Source organism: Macrotis lagotis, chromosome 4 (genome assembly GCF_037893015.1).
Source record: "Macrotis lagotis isolate mMagLag1 chromosome 4, bilby.v1.9.chrom.fasta, whole genome shotgun sequence".
Taxonomy (NCBI): domain Eukaryota; kingdom Metazoa; phylum Chordata; class Mammalia; order Peramelemorphia; family Peramelidae; genus Macrotis; species Macrotis lagotis.
The window spans coordinates 191,706,292-191,728,160 of record NC_133661.1 but is presented as its reverse complement, the minus strand read 5'-3'; the positions used below and the strand labels follow the sequence as shown (position 1 = coordinate 191,728,160).

At 35.1% G+C, this 21,869-nt stretch overlaps 2 protein-coding genes across 12 annotated transcripts in view; one reads left to right on the top strand and one right to left on the bottom strand.

Annotated features, from left to right (window-relative positions):
* Nucleotides 1-21,869, top strand: part of RYR3 (ryanodine receptor 3) — an 833,777-nt gene that overhangs the window by 178,513 nt on the left and 633,395 nt on the right. For 10 of the 11 annotated variants that reach the window (XM_074235022.1, XM_074235021.1, XM_074235020.1 and 7 more), the window contains exon 2: nucleotides 14,294-14,413. In XM_074235022.1, the coding sequence (XP_074091123.1) occupies nucleotides 14,294-14,413 (120 nt within the window). Of the gene's footprint in view, nucleotides 1-14,293; nucleotides 14,414-17,194; nucleotides 17,268-21,869 lie in introns of those variants that run through there. The other variant, XM_074235024.1, reaches the window with a different exon arrangement.
* LOC141520247 (UDP-N-acetylglucosamine transferase subunit ALG14-like) lies at nucleotides 4,497-5,087 on the bottom strand. Its single transcript, XM_074232035.1, has one exon. The coding sequence runs from the start codon at nucleotides 5,075-5,077 to the stop codon at nucleotides 4,559-4,561; it is 519 nt and encodes a 172-aa protein (XP_074088136.1). The 5' UTR covers nucleotides 5,078-5,087; the 3' UTR covers nucleotides 4,497-4,558.

The following is a 21,869-nucleotide window of genomic DNA, read 5'->3' as shown; positions in this document are numbered from 1 at the left end:
TATTCATAGATCAAAATTGAATCTGTTGAGAGAAAAAACAGTCATAAAGAAGAAAGAAAATATTAGAGATAGCAAAATTATGTAATACATGAGACAACTTTTTAAAATTGAAGATAATAATCTTTGGTCTTCATTTAAACATCACAGTTCCTTCTTTGGAACCAGGTGGTATTCTCTATCACAGATCCCATAAAATTGTCCCTGATTATTGCACTGCTGGAGTGAGCAAGTTCATCAAGACTGATCATCACCCCATGTTGTTAAGGTGTATAATGTTCTTCTGGTTCTGCTCATCACACTCAGCATCAATTCATGCAAGTCTTTCTAGGCTACTCTGAAATAGAAAGTCCTGATGATTTATGTGGGTTTACTTTATATCCTACCACTTTGCTAAAGTTGTTCATTATTTCCAGTAGTTTTAGGTGATTTTTTGGGGTTCCCTAGGTGTATCATCATATCATCTGTGAAGAGTGAGAGTTTTGTTTCTTCATTCTCAATTCTAATCTTTTAGTTTCTTTTTCTTCCCTTATTGCTAAAGCTAACATTTCTAATACAATATTGAATAGTAGTGGTGATAATGGGCATTCTTGTTTCACCCCTGATCTTATTGGGAATGCTTCTAGCTTATCACCTTTGCATACAGTGCTTGTTGATGTTGATCAGATAGATACTGCTTATTTTAAGGAGCTATCTATTCCTATGCTCTCTACTGTTTTTAATAGCAATGGGTGCTATATTTTATCAAAGACTTTTTAAGTATCTATTTAGATAAACAAATGATTTCTGTTAGCTTTGTTATTGATATAGTCAAATATGCTTACAGTTTTCCTAATATTGAACCAACTCTGCATTCCTAGAATAAATCCTGCTTGATCAAAGTGTAGAGGCTTGATTCATGTTAACTCTGAGGGGAAGCTAGGAGAGCTTAAAAACAGTGCCTGATTTCTCTCTACCATTTTGGCCAGACTGGAAGGTAGCTCTCTTTGTCAGATTAATTAGCTCATTCTATGTTACTAATTGTTATTCAGTCCTTTGTATAGTATCCTGAGGTTTTGGGAACCAGAATATAGGAAAATGGTTTCCTTTCCTTTATGTGGTTCTCACACAACTATCAACAGGTTAGCTATCAGTTTCCTTCTTATGTACCAACACATTGCAGAGTATTTTGGGGGCTATAAAGAGGTATATAAAGCTCCCTCTCTTCAAGAAATTTGTGTTCTACTTGGGCATATAAGACTAAGCTATAGGAATTGGAACATTGTGTTAAACTCTGCTTAGTACTGAACATAAATACAAAACCATTCATATAAGCCGAAGACCACTGTGGGCTGAAGTTTTTCTGGAAAGGTTTTGGTTTAAGAATTGCAACTTGAGATGATTTGCAAAACAGCATAGGTTGAAAAAATAGAGATAAGACAATTTACATGAATTTTATCCTGATTGTGCAAAAGAAGCATGCTGGAAGCAGTGGGAAATCAGAAGGATTTGTAGGTATGTTATGTTGTGTGCTTTTGCTTGCTACATATATATAAACACACTTACTTAAACATAAATATATATATATATATATATATATATATATATATATAACCATAGTAGATATGTACATGTATGTGTGTATACATTCATACACAGATACACAGAGGCGAATATATATAGGCAGCAAGCTGGCCTTGGTTAGAAAGAACTTTGAAAGTTATGCAGAGCAGTTGAGACTCAAGGATGTTAATTTCTGAGCAGAAATAGTATAAGATTGTTTCTAGATTTTAGCAAAGCCATCACTAATTCTTCTGTTGATTTTTAGGGCTATCATTTGCAGTTCTTAACTTCATCACCCCTTATTTTGTACTTTTTTTTACCTTTTGTGAATATCTAGTATGGTTTTCATTGCTTAAATGGTAGTTGAGGTTATTTTATAAGAAATATGCCAAAATTTTTATCAGTGAAATTAGAATTGAAACAATGAAAACAAATCAAATAGAAATGAGTAGGATTGGAAGGTCATTTGTATTGAACTAATTGTTTAGTTTCTTGTTCTGTGCTAATTGTTAACAAAAGAAAAAGGAATATATAAGTAACCTATTATATATATATATATATATTATATGCTTAATTTTTAAAATCATTCAGTGATTAAGTATCTTTTAAGCAACTACTATGTATTAGGCAATGTGCTTACTAGGTGCTGGGTATACAAAGACAGTAATATGTCAAGAGTTTACTTAGGAGGGGCGGAGCCAAGATGGCGACAAGAAAGGATCTAGTCTTAGGTGCTCTCTGATTAAACTTCTAAGCTAAGGACTCTAACTAAACTTTCGAGAGACAGAACCCACAGAGGGACCGAGGGAGGCAGTTCTCCTACTCAAGGTAACTTGGAAAAGACCAGAAAGGCTCTGCTCCCCAGGGTCGGAGGGGCAGCCCACCGGAGGGGTGGCCCAGCAGAGCTAAAGAACTTCAGCCTCCTGGAGGCAGCCGCAGGGCACTGGGAGCCCCAGCTCACAGCAGCAGGGGAGTCTCCTGAGCTACACCCCAGGAAGCACCAGGCACAAAGTGGGGGAACAGCTCTGGCAGAGTGAGCACGTGGAGCCCAGCCCTCAGGGCACACAGCAAGCAAAGTGGTCTTTCAGCTGCCCAGATCCAGCAACAGAAGCAGGCAGAGCTGGTAAGCAGGAGCCCCCAGGGCATGAGCCCATTGATCCTAGGGAGGGGAGTGAAGAGAGAGAGACTGCCCAGCTATGTCCTCTGCCCCTGGAACAGGACCTGAGGCTCTGACCACATTCAGATCCTGATTGCAGTCTAGCCCCCCCCAGAACAGCAGGGCCCCCCCAATCTCAGCCCTGTGGCAGAGGGGAGCACTTATGTTCATTCACAGACCAAGAGGGAGGACAGAGCCTCATATACTGAGACCCTTGTGGGAGTGTCCCAAAAGCTCGGGAAGCACCCCAAAAAAGAGGCTACGGCTGGGAAAATGAGCAAGCAGAGAAAAAAGAGGAACACCATTGAGAAATATTTTGCAAATGAACCCAAGAAGGATCAAAATAGTAAGTCTGAAGATGAGGAAGCATAATCTCCTGCATCTAAAGACTTCAAGAAAAACAGAAATTGGGCTCAGGCTATGACAGAGCTCAAAAAAGACTTTGAAAATCAAATGAGGGAGTTAGAAGGAAAACTGGGAAAAGAAATGAGAGAAATGCAGGAAAAAAAACATGAAAATCAAGTCAGCAGCTTAGTCAAGGAAATCCAAAAAAAAAATGCTGAAGAAAATAGCATGCTAAAAACCAGCTTAGGTCAAATGGATAAAACAGTTTTAAAAGTTATTGAGGAGAAGAATGCTTTAAAAAGCAAAATTGGCCAGATGGAAAAAGAGATAAGAAAACTCTCTGAGGAAAACAAATCCTTCAGACAAAGAATAGGGAGATTGATGAATTTACCAGAAATCATGAATCAATACTTCAAAACTAAAAAAATGAAAAAATTAGAAGAAAATGTGAAATATCTCATTGAAAAAAACAACTGATATGGAAAACAGACTAAGGAAAGATAATTTAAAAATTATTGGAATACCTGAAAGTCATGATCAGGAAAAGAGCCTTGACATCATTTTCAAAGAATTACTACAGAAAAATTGCCCCGATATTCTAGAAGCAGAGGGCAACATAGAAATGGAGAGAATCCACCGATCCCCCCGGAGAAAGAGATCCCAAAAATACAACCCCTAGAAATATTATAGCCAAGTTCCAGAACTCCCAAGTCAAAAAAAAATATTACAAGCAGCCAGAAGGAAACAGTTCAAATATCGTGGAGCTGCATTCAGGATCACACAGGACTTAGCAGCAACTACACTGGAAGCTCGTAGGACTTGGAATATAATATACTGGAAGGCAAAAGAGCTTAGAATACAACCAAGAATCAACTACCCAGAAAGGCTGAATGTCCTCTTCCAGGGGCAAAGATGGACTTTCAATGAACCAGGGGAATTTCAAATGTTCCTGTTGGAATGGCCAGACCTGAACAGAAGGTTTGATCTTCAGATACAGGACTCAGGTTAAGCATAGAGATTGGAGGAGAGGGGGAAAATATGAGGGACTTAATGATGATGAACTGCATGTATTCCTGTATAGAAAAATGATATTGATAATACTCATATGTACCTTCTCAGTTAATAGAGCAGGTAGAGGGAGCTTTTATAGTTGAAGCACATGAGAAAGCTGAATTCGAAGATAAAATATGGTGTAAAAATTGAGTCCATAGAAAAAAAGGGAAATGTAATGGGAGAAAGAAAAAGGAGAGGGGGAATAGGCCAAGATATTTCTTTTTTTCTTTTTTTTTACAGGTGCTGAAATCCAGAAATTTATTCAAATTTATTTCCTTGCTTAACTGAAACAAACAAACAAACCAGGCTGCTCAGTTTACTATTCATATACTTGCATTACAAAGGTAGTAATTTTCTTGACAATTCAGAAAGTCTGTAATGATGATGCTTTTCTTACCTATTTTTATAAAATACCATAGTTGACTGCAGAAATCTGAAAACACCATTTGTCCTCTGTCAAACTATTCATCCACAGTACACAGATTTGGGATATTTTTCCTTAAGAGCTGGCCACTGAACAAAGAAGTAATCTGAAAAGTGGTAAAGAATCGTTCCGGAAAGGGATAAGGTTTCTACTCTGCAGATACTCTCAACGTAGACAATGATCACTTTCTTTATTCCCAGTATCCCAAGAAGAAGGGCAGATACACAGATAGGAACACATGTTCCTGGGCCATTACACAACACCAAGTCTGGTTTGAGTCGAAAGGTCAAAGGAGGGGAGTAACACACAGCATATAAGGTTGTAAACAGTGAGGAGCTCCAAGACTGCTGGACCTCTCGACTCCTTGGAATATGATGAATTTTGTACCAAGATTCAGAATCTCTCTCAGCTCTCTTCGCTTCAAACAAATTTATTTTAGTAGCACTCATCTTATCGGTATCAGCAAGGACATAATGCCTTGGATTATAGCCTTTGGATAAGCTACCAAGCAGTCTCAGTATTTCTGTGGTGTGCCCACCGGAGCTGGCCACCACCAGCATTTTGATGGACTGTCGCCAAGATATTTCATATAATAAGATTTTTCTTTATTATAATGAGCTCTTGCAATGATATGGAATGGGGGAAGGCAAGGGGGAATGAGGGAATCTTCGCTCTCATCAGAGGTGGCTAGGAGAGGAAACAGCATGTATACTCGATGGGGTATAGACATCTGGAGTAAGAAGGAGAGGGGGAGGACAGGGGGGGAAGGGGGGTATGTGAGTGATGGAGGAGAGGATGGACCATGGGGGAAGAGTGGTCAGATATAACACATTTTCTTTTTTACCTCTTGCAATGGGCTGGGATTGGATGGCCTGTCTGGGAGCATAGGGCCAGGTGGATGCTAGGCCTAAGGGGTGGTAGGGGGGCTCGGGGCCTCTTGACCCCAGAGCCGGGGATCTGTCTGCTGTGCCACTCAGCTACCCTACAGCAGATTCAGAGTGAAAGGAGAGAGAAAATATAGCACATAGTAGTGGAGAAATACGAAAGGAGGGAGTTGCAATCAGCAATGGCAATGGTGGGAAAATATGGAAGTAACTTTTGCCATGGACTTATAATAAAGAATGTGATCCACACGCAACAGAGTTGTTGGTGTTAGAACAAAGACTCAAGCACATTTTTTATTATTATTTGGGGAGGGTGCAGGGCAAATGGGGCTGGGTGGCCTGCCTGGGGCCGCATAGCAGGGTGATCGTTGGGTGTTTGAGACTGGATTTGGACCCAGGTGCTCCTGGCTCAAGGGCCAATGCTCTGTCCACCACTCAGCCATCCCTACTATTATTATTACTATTTTATTTTATTTTGTTTCTTTTTTTCTTTTTTTTTTTGGTTTTTGCAGGGCAATGGGGTTCAGGTGGTTTGCATGTCACATGGCTGGGTGATTATTGGGTGTTTGGGGCTAGATATGGGTTCAGGTGCTCATGGCTCCAGGGCTGGTGCTCTGTCCATTGTGCCACCTGGCCATACCTACAATTATTACTATTTTTTTTAATTTCAATTTTTTTCTCTCTCTCCCCTTTACTTTATTGCTCAAGCAAGTTTATATTTATGGGGGGGAGACGGTATTTCATTTACTCTTAAACAAGAATATTTTATTAATGCAAAAAACATTATTTGTACAAAATGAGAATAAATATTAAATTAATAAAAAAAAAGGAAAAAAAAGAAAAACAAGAGTTTACTTAGGAACTTACTATAATACCAATTTCTACCTTTGCATGGAAATTTCACCTAATTGAGAATGAAGAAATCTGAGTCCTTGACCCATCCCTGTATTTAATGAATTAACCATATAGTGTTACACAAGTTGGGTTTTTTTGTTCTTTTTATGAAAAGTAAGTGTACTGGATGGATGTTCATTAATATCTTTCAGCTCCAAAATTAAAAATTTATGATATATCTATGTTTATATGTAGGAATAGATATGTAAATATATATTGTCTTATTCATGTTATTTCAAATACTTTATTGCTATAGATTAGTTTAACAGATTATCTGAATATTTCCATTGGACATACGAGGGACAGGCTACAGAATAAAAAAAAATTAAAAAGGAGAAGTTGAGAATGAAAGAGTACTTGAGGATAGAGTTTCTAAAACCTTTCTTTGTGCCTTTAGTAGTCTGGTGAAGTCTATGGACCCTTTCTAAAAATACATAAATTCACAAATATGTAAAACAAATGAAAGGGAATGCTAAACTATACTTGGCTGTTATTAAAAATAAAGCTGTATTTTTTTTCCTTGTCACAGTCCATGGACCACCTGAAATCTATCCTTAGACCTCTTGGGGGTTCATGGACCCAAGATAAGAACCCCTGTCTTAGGGATAAAAGTAGTGGAGATATTAATGGAAAATAAAAGGGACCCCCTAAGGGATATAGGTGATATCATAGGCAAACAACTTTTATTTCACAATTTTTTAAAGGTCACCCCTAGTCTTAGTGATGTTACTAATATTTTACGTGGAAATTCTGGCTTAGTTTTCCCTGGAGAAATAGATTCAGGTGGGAGGTTACATCCCCTGGAGAAAATGGTATTCTCAGCAGACATTTCACTAAATTCAATATTAGAAGAGTACTGAGATGGTTTTTTTGGCTTTTTGTCTATCTGGGTTCTAAAGAATTCCTGCCCTATGATTTCAGACTTGACTCTAAACCAGGTCCCCTTAATTTCCTTCTTTTGTGGTAGATTAGTCATTGTTTCTCCATTATCCAATTCTGTGAAGAGCAACCATGATTCAGTACTACTTAAGCTGTAAAGTGATGTTTTCTCTCAATCTCTTCCTGTGTCTGTGTTTTCTGCCATAACATGTACAGCTATCACATAATGGTTCCTGCTGACTAATATGGAATTCCATTACTGTAGTTTAGATGACTATGCAACCCTAGGGATAGATACATGTCCATATATGTATAGAAATATAGTATACATACATGAATCTCTCTCTCTTTCTCTCCATATATATATATATATATATATATATATATATATATATATACATATATATATATATATCTGACATATCAGATAATTCACAATAATCTTAGAAGGGATAAAACTTACCATAAAAGAGACCAACAAGTACAGCCTGAAGGAGATGGTATATGAGTTAAATCTTTATAGGAGCTCAAAACTCTAAAAATTAGAGGTTTATGTGAGGAGTTTGTTCCAGACTTGGGAACATTTTAGCCAGTGCAAAAGCATAGAAAAAGATTGAATGTCTTTTGTCAGGTGCACCACAAGTAGATCAATGAGGATGGATAATAAAGAGAATTTAAGGAAGTGTAATATAAAAATATGGGAAATTTAGGAAGGGATCAGGTTGTGAAAATGTTTGCCAAAAAAAGAATTTTATATTTTGTTTTGGGTAATAAATCACTGGAGATTATTGAAGGGGGAAAGCTGACATATTCAGACTTACATTTTAGAAAAATAATCTTTAGCAGCATGACTGGATCCATATTAGTAGAGAGAATAGTTACATGTGAATGATGCTGAAGAGAAAAAACTATAGGATTTTGCAACTGATTCAATACTTATGAAGTGAACAGTATAGAAGAGTCAAGGATAACAGATTCCAAACTTGGGTGATTGAGAAGTTTAGAAGAGAGATAGAGAGAAAGAGTTATCTTTTGGGCTTGTATTGACTTTGAAATATCGTTGACATCTTGTTTGAAGTGTCCATGTGGAACTGAGCTCAGAAGAGAGGCTGGATGAATTGATACTAGAATAATGTCTGTAGAGAATATATGTGAATTCATGGATGCTGATGAGATTATCAGTTGAAAGAATAGAGAAAGGAAAAAAGGCTCAGTACAGACTTACAATTTGATACTTATGAATTTTGAAAATTGTATTTCTAATGCGACAATTCAAGGGAGCTATTACTTGGACAGAAGATGTAGTTATAAAGTGATTATGATGTGATGATGTTTCTAAATCAGCAATCAATCAGTCCTTTGGAACTGGATTTCTATCAGGAAAGATAAAAGGAGTATATTTTGATAGAGGGTATGGGCACAAAATAGGTATAAAACTATTAAGTCAAGAAGAAATGATTATACTGGAAGAAGATAAAGGCATTAGAAGACAACAGCACAAGAAGAGCCACAAAAAAACCTATTATAGTAGAGGGAAAGAAGGGTGTGAGCTGAATAAATCATACTCTCAACAGATTTGGCTCAAAGATGGAATAACATCTATTCCCAGTTGGGTTTAGAAATTTATCCTACCCAACAGGGAAATGGGGGAAGGGGAAAGAAAGATGAAGGAGCAGTTGATAAAAGGGAAGGGTAAAGTCAAAGTAAAGAAAAAAATTAAAGTAAAAGTAAGAAAAATGTTGAAGAGGAAAGGGAGAAGGAAAGGAAAGAGTGCTGAGAGAAGGGAGAGCTGATTGGAAAGGCAACAATCAGAAGCAAAACTTTGGTGAGGGAGGGATGGGGGAAAGGAGAGAGAAAAGTACAAACAGGGGTAGGAAAGTTAGAGGAACATACAGAAATCATAACCAAATATGAATAGAATGAATTCTGCCAGAAAATTGAAGTAAATAGCAGAGTGAATTAAAAACAGAATTACAATATGTTATTTATGAGAAACACATTGGAAACAGCAAGATACACACAGGGTAAAGGTAGAACACACTCTTTTTCAACTGAAGTTAAAAAAAAAAAAGCAGAGATAGTAATCCTGAGTTCAGACAAAGCCTCTTATACATGGGAAAATACAGTATATCTTTCTACTTTGCTGAATTTGTTATTTGTTTCAAGTAGGTTTTTTTAGATGATTTTCTTGAGTTCTCTTAAGTATTCCATCATATCCTCTGCAAAGAGTGAAAACTTTGCTTCCTCATTGCCAATTCTGATTCCTTCAATTTCTTTTTCTTCTCTTATTGCTAAAACTTATATTTCTAATATTATTTTGAATAGAAATGATGATAATGGGCATCTTTATTTCCCCTTGGAAATGCTCCTAGTCCCCATTACATATAATATTTGTTGATAGTTTTAAATAGATACTACTTATTACTTTAAGGAAGATGCTGCATTATTTTAAAGAAGATATTGCTTTAAGATATTGCTTAGTATTTTAAGGAAAATTCAATTTATTCCTAAACTTTCTAGGGGTTTTTAATAGAAATGGATTTGTTGGGGGCAGCTAGGTGGCGTAGTGGATAAAGCACCGGCCCTGGAGTCAGGAGTACCTAGGTTCAAATCTGGTCTCAGGCACTTAATAATTACCTAGCTGTGTGGCCATGGGCAAGCCACTTAACCCCATTTGCCTTGTAAAAACCTAAAAAAAAATGGATGTGTTATTTTGTCAAAGACTTTTCCAGTATCTCTTGAGATAATCTTAATTTCTGTTGGTGTTGTTATTGATATGTTCAATTATGTTTAGTGTTTTCCTAATACTGAACCATCACTACCTACCTGGTATGAATCATACCTCATCATGTTGTATTTTTCTAGTATTAATTTACTCTAGTCTCTCTGCTAAAATTTTATTTAAGATTTTTACATCAGTGTTCATTAGGGAGAATTGATCTATAATTTTCTATTTTGTTTCTTCCTAGTTTAGGTATCTTCACTTTATTGATGTCATAAAAGGAATTTGTCAGAACTCCTATTTTTAAAAATTGTTATATAGAATATGAATTGTTTCTAAAATGTTTGCTAGAATTCACTTGGAGACTTTTTTCATAGGGAGTTTATTGATATTTCTTCAATTTCTTTCTTTTTCTAAACTAGGTTTATGTAAATACTTTATTTCTTCTTCTGTTAATCTGGGTAGTATTTTTGTAAATATTACTCCATTTCATTCAGATTTTCAAATTTATTGGCATAGAGTTTGACAAAATGGCACTGAATGATCTCTTTAATGTCCTCATTGGTGATTAGTTTACCCTTTTCATTTTTGATACTGGTTATCTTCTTTATTTTTTTAAAATCAGATTAACCAAAAGTTTAGCTATTTGTATTATGTTTTTCATAGAACCAATTTAGTTTTATTTATTAAATCAATGATTTTCTTGTTTTCAATTTTATTAATCTCTCCCTTGATTTTCAGAATTTCTAATTTGGTATTTAATTGGTATATTTAATTTGTTCTTTTTTTTAGTTTTCTAAACTGCATACCCAATTCATTGATCTCCTCTTTCTCTATTTTATTCAAATAAGATTTAGAAATATGAAACTTCCCTTAAAAACTGCCTTGGCTGCATCCCATCAGTTTTGGGATGATGCCTCATTGTTATCATTTCTTGGATGAAATTATTGATTATTTTTATGATTTATTGTTTAATCCACTTGTCTTTAAAATTAAGTTACTTAATTTCCAATTAATTTTTGATTTATCTTTCTGTGACCCTTTATTGCATATAACTTTATTACAACATGATCTGAAAATTATGCATTTAATATTTCTGCCATTTTGCATTTGATTGTAAGGTTTATATGCCCTCATACATGGTCTCTGTCATTTACTGCAGAGAAAAGTATATATTCTTTTCTATCCCCATTAAGTTTTCTCCAAAGGTCTATCATATCTAAGCTTTCTAAAATTTTATTCACCTTCTTAACTTCCTTCTTGTTTGTTTTGTGGTTAGATTGATCTAGTTCTGAGAGAGGAAGGTTGAGATCCCCTATTATCAAAGTTTTACTGTCTATGTCTCTTTGTAATTCACTCAGCTTTTCCTCTAGGAATTTTGATGCTATTCCACTAGGTACATACATGTTTTATAATGATATAGCTTCATTGCCTAGTGTGCCTTTTTTAGATGTAGTTTCCTTATCCCTTTTAATGAGATTCATTTTTTTTCCTTTGCTTTATTTGAGATCAGAATCACTACCCCTGACTTTTTTTAATTTCAGGGGAAGTATAATATATTTTGCTCCAACCTTTTACCTTTTACCCTGTGTGTATCTCTCTGCCTCAAATGTGTTTTTTGTAAATAACATATTGTAGGATTCTGGTTTTTAATCCGTTCTACTATCTGCTTCAGTTTTATGGGAGAGTTCATCCAATTCATATTTATTAATTCTACATTTCCCTCCATGCTATCTTTCTTTCCCCATTTATATATTTTTCTTTTTACTTTTAAACTCCTCTTCCTTACCAGTTTTACTCCCTTTCCCCTTTAAATTTTCTTTTAAATTTTAGTTTTATTTACTTTCACTTTTACTTTTGCCTTCCTTTTTAACATTCCTTTTATCTCTTTTCTTTCCCCCCCGCTTTCCTATAGAGTGGGATAGATTTTTAAATGCAAATGTGAATGTGTCTTGTACCCTCTCTAGGTAAAATTTATTGACTAGGATTTACTCAGTGTTCACAACCTCTCTTCTTTCCCTCTACAATAATAGCTCTTTCTACCTCTTCACCTGATATTATTTATTGATTTTAGTACTATCAATGTACCATCAATCACAGGTTGATTAATTGATTGCTTGATAAGTTCAATGTACTGTCAATAAAAGTACAATCACAGGTTGATTGATAAGCAGTATTGTCTCAATCGTTAAGTACCCTGAGGGAGGAGTTTATGACCAAGGTAGAAATAGAAAACATTATAAACTGTGAAATGGATAATTTTCACTGTATAATAAAATTTTTTCACAAATAAAATTAATGCAACCAAGATTAGAAGGAATACAGAAATCTGGGAAACAATTTTTACAGCTTTTATTTCTGATAAAGAATTCATTTCTAAAACATACAACAAACTGGGTAAGATTTCTAAGAATACAAGTCATTCTGCAATTGATAAATGGTCAAAGGATATAAACAGACAGTTTTTAGATGAAGAATTTAAGACTATTTAAAACTATCTACATATGAGAAAATGCCCCAAAAGATTATTGATTTGAGAATTCAGATTAAAACAACTGTGAGGAACCATCTCATGCCTTTCAGATTGGCTAAAATGACAAAGAAGGAAAACGGAGAGGATGGGGAAAACTGGGACACTCATACATTGTTGGGAGAGTTGTGTACATATCCAACCATTCTAGAGAGCTATTTGGAACTATGCCCAAAAGACACTAAAACTTTGCATACTCTTTGATTCAGCAATACCACTACTAGGTTTATATCCCAAAGTGATCATAAAAAAGGGAAAAGACCCATTGCACAAAAATATTTATAGTATCTCTTTTTGTAGTGGCACAGAATTGAAAGTTGAGTGGATATTTATTAATTGGGGAATGGTTGAACAAGGTATATAGTATATGAATATTATGACATATTATTTTTCTGTAAGAAATCATGAGTGACTGGACTTTAGAAAAGCCTAGACAGACTTGCATGAAATGAAACTGAATGGAGTAAGCTGAAGCAGGAGAACATTGTACACAGTGACAGTAGCATTGTGAGAGGATCAACTATGATGGATGCAGCTTCTCTCAGCAGTTCAGTGATCAAGAATTGAAATCTCTCTCTCTCTCTCTCTCTCAACCTCCTTCGGAAAATGACCTCCAAATCCAGAACAAACAAACAAACAAGCTATGGAGTCTGAATGCAAAGCAAAGCATACTATGTTCATTTTTTAAAATTTCTTTTATTTTTTTAATTTCCCCTTCATTCTAATTCCTCTTTCACAACATAGTTATATAGAAATATGTTAAACATAATTGTACACGTACAACTTACTTCAAATTATTTGCTGCTATTGGGAAGGGAGAGAGAAGGAAGAACAATAGAAAAATGTAGAACTCATAAGCTCTCAAATGATTTCATGAATGTTGAAAACTACCTTTGCATGTAAATAAATCTATAGTGTCTCACTTAATTCCCTACCTTATCATATCTGAACCTTCATACTTTACTTTCAAGGTCCCCCTCTCTAACTCTTTCCTTTTCCTTATATTCTTACCTCTTTTGACTTTCATTGATTCCCTTCAGCTTGATAATTTCATAATCTTGTTCATTTTTCTATTTCTATTCATTTCCTTCCCTTTCTCCTATATTTCTGTATATGTGCCATATCTGCCAAAGCCTTGTCAGTCTTTGTCTGACCCTACATTTCTTTGATTTATTCTCTTTTCCCCTTAACACTCAAACATTTTCTGCTTTATTATCAAGACACTTAGAATATCGATCTTTAATTTGGTCTTACATTTTCTCAAGTATTTAGATCTCCGCATCTTTATTTTAAACTCCTTTAGATCAGGGATCATTCCACATATTCTTATTTGACCTTTCCTTATGACACCCAAGGCACCTCAGCATTAGTGGAGCACTTGAATAGCATAGGTATTAAATTTGTGTCTGGTGAATGTAAGAAGGTGGACAGAAACTAGCATTTGTTAGGCATCTACTATGTTCCAGTTATTGTTCTGTGTATTTTACAAATATCTTATTTAATTCAATCCTAAAAATTAGGTAGTATTATCATCCCCATTTTACAGTTGAAGAAAATGGGACAAATGGAAGTTATGTGACTTACCTAGGGTCTTATAGTTTCTAAGAGTTCCAGACTGGTTTTGAATTTGAATCTATCTAACTCCAGGTCCAGTGCTTTATCCATTGTCCCATCTTGCTACTTGTAAGGTTGAGAAATAGAGATGTAGTTGTTCTTATTCCTTAAAGATATATCCCAGAACACAAGGTCCTTTTTTAGAGGCTACTAAATGATCAGAATTGAGTGAGATCACATAACCTGCCATATGATTTGGAATAGCTAGGTTTATACCCACACCATTTATATGAGTTCTTTTTTTTCCTACCAGGAAGATGAAGTGGTTCTACAGTGTGTTGCTAACATCCACAAGGAACAAAGAAAGTTCTGTTTGGCAGCTGAAGGACTTGGGAACCGCCTGTGTTTCTTGGAGCCAACTTCTGAAGCTAAAGTAAATTTTACCTTCATTCTCCCATCCTTTCCCCTCCCTTTTCTACTAGAAAAGCACAATTTTTTTTCAGATTTAAGGATGGGCTGCTAGAAAATAGCTTTGTCTTCTAATTAGTGATGGAAATAGAAATGTGGACACACCAATGTAGAGTTTGGGAGGCACTTCTGGTCCTGCCAACATTAAATAGTAGCACCAGTGATTTTCTCAGAAGTTATTATTAGAATCTCAGATTTTTTGAGCTGGAAGACATTAGAGGTTATCTCAGAGAACCCCTTTTCTAGACAAAGAAATTATCATCTGAGCTTGTTATTTGCCCCCAATATGCTCACATCTCACTTTTCCTTACCTCCATCCTTAGTTTGGTTAATTTATAAAACTGTGGAATATAATGTTCTTTACTTTTATATAAGAGAGGCAATGTTGCCTTATGGATAGAATCAGCTTCAAAGCTAGGAAAGACTGGTTCAAATACTGCCTCTGACATATACTAATTTGTGACCCCATGCTAATCACTTAACCTCTTGCATCATTTTGATTGTAAATTGTGGAAGGGAGGGAGTTAGAGGGAGTTCCTTATACTAATTATTTCTTTGAACCAGTCTCTATCTCTACTCCCAGAGGTATTTTTTTTGATATGGTTATTTGTGTATATATATATATATATATGTATATATATATATATATATAATTATGATAATTGTTATAATAGTGGTGTTATAGTTATCTGTCTTATATGATCCAATGGGAAGAAAATATAAGACTTTCTTTTATAATGACTTATACTTCTATTGCTTTTTTTAATTACTGAACTTTTTCATCTTTCTTTTGTGTACAACTCAGCTTTTGTCATTACTGTTTGAGGTGGATATAAGTATTCTGAATTTTCATGATACTTCCCATTTATATATATACCTTGTAAGCCTACTGAATTTCCATTTCCTCTATGAGAACTTCTTGGGTGTGAAAGAGAGAACTTTGCCAGTTCTAATCTGACTAACCAAACTCTTCTCCCAGGCAAATAAGTATATACATATATTTATTATATATTTCTTAAGAATGTTTGCAGGGGCATCTAGGTGGTGCAGTGGGTTGAGTAACGATTCTGGAATCAGGAGGACCTGAGTTCAAATCCTACATCAAAAACTTAATAATTGCCTAGCTGTGTGACCTTGTGCAAGTCACTTAAACCCCATTACATTAAATAAAAATTAATTAAAAGAATCTGCAAAAAATAGACCACTTGCCTACATTTTTTAAAATATGCTATCCCTCTCTAAATAATAGGTTTATTATTCTATGAACACATTGATTCTTGTTTATAGTGAGAGCATTCACATACTCAGAACATATTAAAAAATAAAGAGGAAAGAAAGAAATTGTAGTGCATCTCATTAAATGTCCATTACCTCATTTCCTTTGTATAACCATTGTCGGTTTCTTTTGAACTATCTTCTCCAAACTCAATTATAAATCTTTCAATAGTGAAGCCTATGCTTTAATATTTTCTATGTAACACTGTTTTTTGTCTGAGCCATTATTTAATTCGTTTAGGGTATCCTAGTGAAGAAATTCCTTCTACAAATGCATACCAACACTATACCAAAATTTGTACTCTTAGATTAAATTATTGCCCTTCACACTGTTAATTAACCAAGAAAAAAATTTTCAGTCCATGAGAGATATACATTGCAACTAGATTAGACTTGAACGTGATGTGAAACTACAACTGCAAGCAAGGAGTTCCCAATCCATACTAAAGCTTGAACATTTATATGATTACAACAAGGAAAGGAAAAGAGACAGCAATTCCATCCCAAATAGGAATGGTACAGCATGAGGAAAAGAGCAGTTGGAATGGGGAAAGGACTCATCCCCCCCTTCCCTAAGGGGAAGAAAAACTATGAATAAATAAGATGGCAAAAGCAACATTCTTTTACTGTGAGAACTGTAAGTTTATTAAGATAGAATGATCTGCTTATTTAAAAGGGTCCCAGCTACACAAACAATTTCTTTATTTTTGGGGGTGGGGACACAACAATTGGGGTTAAGTGACTTGCCCAGTATCACAGAAATAATAAGTATCAAGTGTCTGAGATTTGAACTTAGGTCCTCCTGTCTCCAGGACTAGCGCTCTGTCCGTTGCACCATCTGGCTACCCCTACAATTTCTTAAGCCTCTATTGACTCTCAAGGAAACACAAGTAGTCCAGCTTGGGGGGGTGGGGTGTAGGAGTCATCCTTGATGTATTCAGGGTCTCTTGCATACTCTGGTCCAATGTTTCTGGAAAATATGATTACTCAAAAAAGACAAGTTCAGGGAACTCCTTAACTAGGATTAAATAACGAATATGTAGCAGAAATGGAATTTGAACCCAAATCTTCATTTTTTATAAATTATATCTTAATTTTGTTAGAAACAATTATATAAATCTCCTTGGCTAAGTGATGGCCTTCATTTTATGTTTGAGGAAACTAAATTGTATTACTTATGCTAAGTAAAAATATCAAGTCCAAGACAGGGCAGGAGGAGAAATTGCAGAGTTCTTAGACTTGAATCCTGAGACGAACCTCCTTCTATATATGATCACTTGCTTGGAACTGTAATACCTTTATCAATAAGAGCAAAACACATCAAACTTTAAGAGCTATGAAAAATTCTCTGAACTTCCTTAATCTTCAATTCTACAGTATCAATGAAAATAATTTATATATGGTAAAACGTCAGATATAGGCAATAAACATTCAGTTATAGACAACAGAAATAATTTCTTTCAATTTGCAGATTCTAGGGAAAACCCTCGGATCCATTAGAACTTTTATCTAATCAGCGAAGGATTAAAAAGATTATCACCCATGTAAGTAAACTCAAGAAACACAGAGAAATAGCAGTAAAGGAATCAAGTAAAATGAAGAAAGAAAACTTTTGGAAGTATAGGACCAAAAAGATGTGATATCATAGGGCTTTTATGGTATGCCTGCATTTTGTTAACCCTACTGTTGCTTTTTCATCAAGTCCAGATCTTGCTTCACAGGTACCTTTCTTAAATTTCATGTTTCTAACATGAATCCTTACTTCTTGGAATCAAATCTTGGGTTCTTTTGTGACCATAGGTTTCCTTTACTTCACACTTTCCATGAACAATATCAACATTCTATTTAAAATGGATTTATTAGAGAGGGAAGATTGTAGTAAAGGATAGGCAGATATAACGCATTTTTTTCCAAGGCAGTGGGGTTGGGTGGCAAACCCAAGGTCGCACAGCTGGATAGTTGTTGGGCATCTGGGCATTTGTTGTTGTTGGGAATTTGGGCTCGGTCCTCCTGGCTCCAGTGCAGATGCTCTGTCCTCTTCATCACCCAGCTGCCCCACAATTCAGTTTTGAGGAGGGACAATGTGAAAGGAGAGGCAGAACAGAATAAATGAGAGTGGGTAGTAAATAGAATGGAGGGAAATATAGTTAGCAATAGCAACTGTGGGGAAAAAAATATTGACGCAACTTCTCTGATGGACTTATGATAAAGAATGTTATCCATCCCAGAGACAGAGCTTTTGGTATCTGAATATAAAGTGAAGTACATTTTTTCTTTCTTTTTCACTTTATTTTTCTTGAGGTTTCTCTAAATTTGTGGGGGAGAAGGGGGATTATGCTTACTTTTACAACAAGACTATTGTAGTAATGTGAAAATAAATACTCTGCTGACGAAAAAATTAAAAATAAAATAAAATGGATTTACTATGAATGACTAGTAGGGGAGGAATACCATAATGGATGACGAGATTCATTGGATGACAATTATTCTCATAATTGATTCCTGGTCTTTGGCTATGAAACTGCTTGTCTTACAGCTACCACTCAGACTAAGCAATCTCAAAGTATATCATGTACAAAATAGCTTACTAAATGTTTGTTGAATCTAAAAAATTAAATCTGACATCTAAAAAGGAACACAAATGTTAGATGTATAACACGAGGACAGCACAAAGTGACAGAGAAAATCTGAAACTTTCTTTCAAATGTTGATGTGCCATCATATCTTAAGTACAAGGGTTTCCTTTTTTACCTGGCTGGTATAGGTTATGGCCAGAGATCAAATAGCAAATCTGGAAACTAGATTAGCATATCTGCTACATATAGGTAATATGAACTGTGGTGGAGATGCACTAAATAAAGCATCAATGGGACAGTGTTTGGTTATGGTCACTATTCAGTGAAGTGAGTCATGAACTGCCTAGTAACATGAGAGAGGCAGTAAGGAAAACACAAGCTGACCAGGATATGGAAGATCTACTATGGAAGCTATTTGCTTTTTCTGATAACTTTTATCTCTTATGCCTAGAGACACCTTTTCCTCCTTTCACTTTATACTCTGCAGTTATGAATTATAGGGTTCTTAGGTCTTGTAAAATTGTAGTGATATCTAATAAAATATTACCACTCAAAAGAAATGGGCATGGATCTAAAAGAAACCTTTCCTTCATTAATAGTTACTGAGTACTTTCATCAGGAACTGTGTCATAAAGGAAGTTTCATAATATAAGCATCCTTGTAGGTTACTAATGAATGGGAAAAGTTCTGTGGGGAAAGTTCCTGGTAAAATCCTTTCAGGGTTAAGAAATACTTTTTTTCAAGAAAAAATTTGCATTCCAGAGGAGACCAAAAGTCTCCTGTTTTATGATTAGACTGTTTTACAAACTGAGAAGACATTATGACCATACACTTCATTCTAGTTAATATAGTTATGAAGGTCATTAGAACTCTTTACATTAGAACCCCACCATTTGGTAGGAAAAAACATTATGAAAACCTTTCATTCTTTTTGTCTATTTCTGGGGTAGATCTCCACAAATAGATCGTACCTCTGGAGACTCAACATATAGGTCAAAGGAGAAGGGGTATATATGAACTTGCTTTACCTTGCCTTGGTGCAGTTCTCAAATTCTCACCACTTGGTGTGAGAGTGTGAGTCTTCCCTTTTCTCAAGAAAAGTAAATAAAACTTTCTTGTGCGCAGACTCAGTCTCTGAGAAATATTGGTTGTTTTTTTTTTAGGGTAAATTTATTCCACACATTTAGTGCCTCTTAGGCCCTTTAAAGAGAGTGATTCATTAAAAAATGGATATTGATGTTTTCCAATATTTCATGTTTCACCATTTTATCAAACATTGTTTTCCCATTAATGGTTCCAATTAAATACTTGTGGACCTTGTCAAATAGACTTGAAACTTGTAGAAATTTTCTAAATCCTATTTGCCCAATGATCTCAAAATGACCTTAGCAAAAGTAGGTTCTAACATATTTTGGTCAAGTGAACAAGAGAGCTTCATTTCACTCCCATGACAAACAGGCTAAAGACAATTTTAATAATGAATGAAAACTCCTTCCTTGTTTGATCTCTAGTATTGTTAACGTGTTTTAATATTCCTGTTGCCCATTATTTTTATGTTTCATTGTCTTTCCTTCACAATGTATGTTCACTTAAGGAAGATTAAAATGTTTGTTTTATACATAGGAAAATTAAGGTTCCTGGAGACAGGTGAAGTGACTTTGTTCTAGATATCAGTCTAAGTTAGGAACAAGAGTTATTTCTAGACTTTATTAAGCCACTGTTGCAATATAAAGTATTTTTTTCCTTTACTGACTCAGATGTATTTTAACTGAAATATTCCTAGTTATTTTGGGAAAAGCTGTATTTAAAAAGTCTTTTAGGGGTGGCTGGGTGGTGCAGTGGATAAAGCACCGGCCCTGGAGTCAGGAGTGCCTGGGTTCAAATCCGGTCTCAGATACTTAGTGATTGCCTAGCTGTGTGGCCTTGGGCAAGCCACTTAACCCCATTTGCCTTGCAAAAACCTAAAAAAATAAGTCTTTTAATAAACAGTAGTATGTATTATTGAAAACTTAAGTCTTAGGTGCAGGTTGGACTAGATGGTTTCAGGGATCAACTCTTAGACAATCTTTAAAAAATAGATTGCTTATGTCTTTGAAATTTTTGTATTTTTAGGAAGGCAGTGAGATTTTTGATACCTGTCCAAAGGCTAGGCATAAGGGACACATTTGAGTTCTACTATTCTAGCTCACTTCACATTTTACCCCCAGAATATATATCCTAACTTCTCCCCACCCCACCCCCAGTCATTCATGGATTATCTGAATCAGATATTGTGTTTTTAAATTCTGTCACACTGTGGCTTTTTTAATAAACAGTGTTGCCCAGAAAAATGGTGAAGCACAAAGATACAGAAGGAGATAAACTAAACATCAAATACTTATTGTAAAATAGAAGAGAGAATATTTGGAATCCACAGACTACTTTAGAATTTTTCTGTTATTGCCCATTATAATTATGGCTTTTGCTGTATTGATGGAAAAATAAACATAACAGATGAAATGCAGAGAGTTAGTAGAAAAACTTGGAAGAGAATTTGTTTTCTGTGGTCCCAAATTTACTTTGAAGATTCAAATTGTTGTTGTTTTTCAGTCTTGCCTCTTTGTGGGCCCATGATTCATAGCATCATGGAACAGTGTGCTATTTCCTTCACTAAAGGATTAAAACAGAGATTAAATGACTTGTCCAGGGTCACACAGTGTCAGAGGCTGTATTTGGATTCTGGTATTCCTGACACCAAGCAAAGTGTTGTATCCTTGAAGTCACCTTGCAGCCTCCTGATGTCTGGATTACAACTTTACTATTAGAGAAGCATTGGAGCTTGACAATGGAGGAAAATATGAATTAAGGAAAATAATCAGGTCACTTTGCTCATCTGTAAAATGAGAGGGTTAGATGAAATTATTTTGAAGGTCCATTTCAAGGACAATTCTGTTACTGAAAAGGAAAACTAATCTTTCTACTTTCAGATTATGTGATTCTCTACTTATTTCTGTGATTAAATAGAATGAGATATAGTAGTATTTAGAATAGGAAGAATCACTTTCATATCCAATTTTCCCCAATAAAGTAACTCAGTGTTTTCTTCAGAATTTTTTTCCACTAGGCCTAGAATCTGTGCTGGGTATGACAAATAGCTATACCTAATGCCCAACAGTCAGGAAAAAGTTCAGGGGAAGATACTTGAAGGAAAAAACCACATTAACACTACATGTGATACACTGTATACCTTTTGAATAATCCTGTCAGTTAGTAGAAATGAGAGTCCAAACTGACCTCCTTTGATTTTGTTACTAAAATTATCATGACAGTTTATTAACTCATATTTATAATGTCACTTTCCTTCTTAGTTAAGGTCATCTGATCCCAGTGGTAGATATTTTTTAAAATAATCAATCAATCAATTAATTAATTGTGCAAAGTAATATCAGTCTATTGTCCATTTGTGATTTTACTAGATTAAAGCTGGCAAGTGTCACCAAATGTATTAAAAGCAGGTATTACTTGAGTTCAAATATGCTGTAGAGCTTGCTGTCTTACTACCTGGTCCTGTTAAATGCTATTGTTGGATCT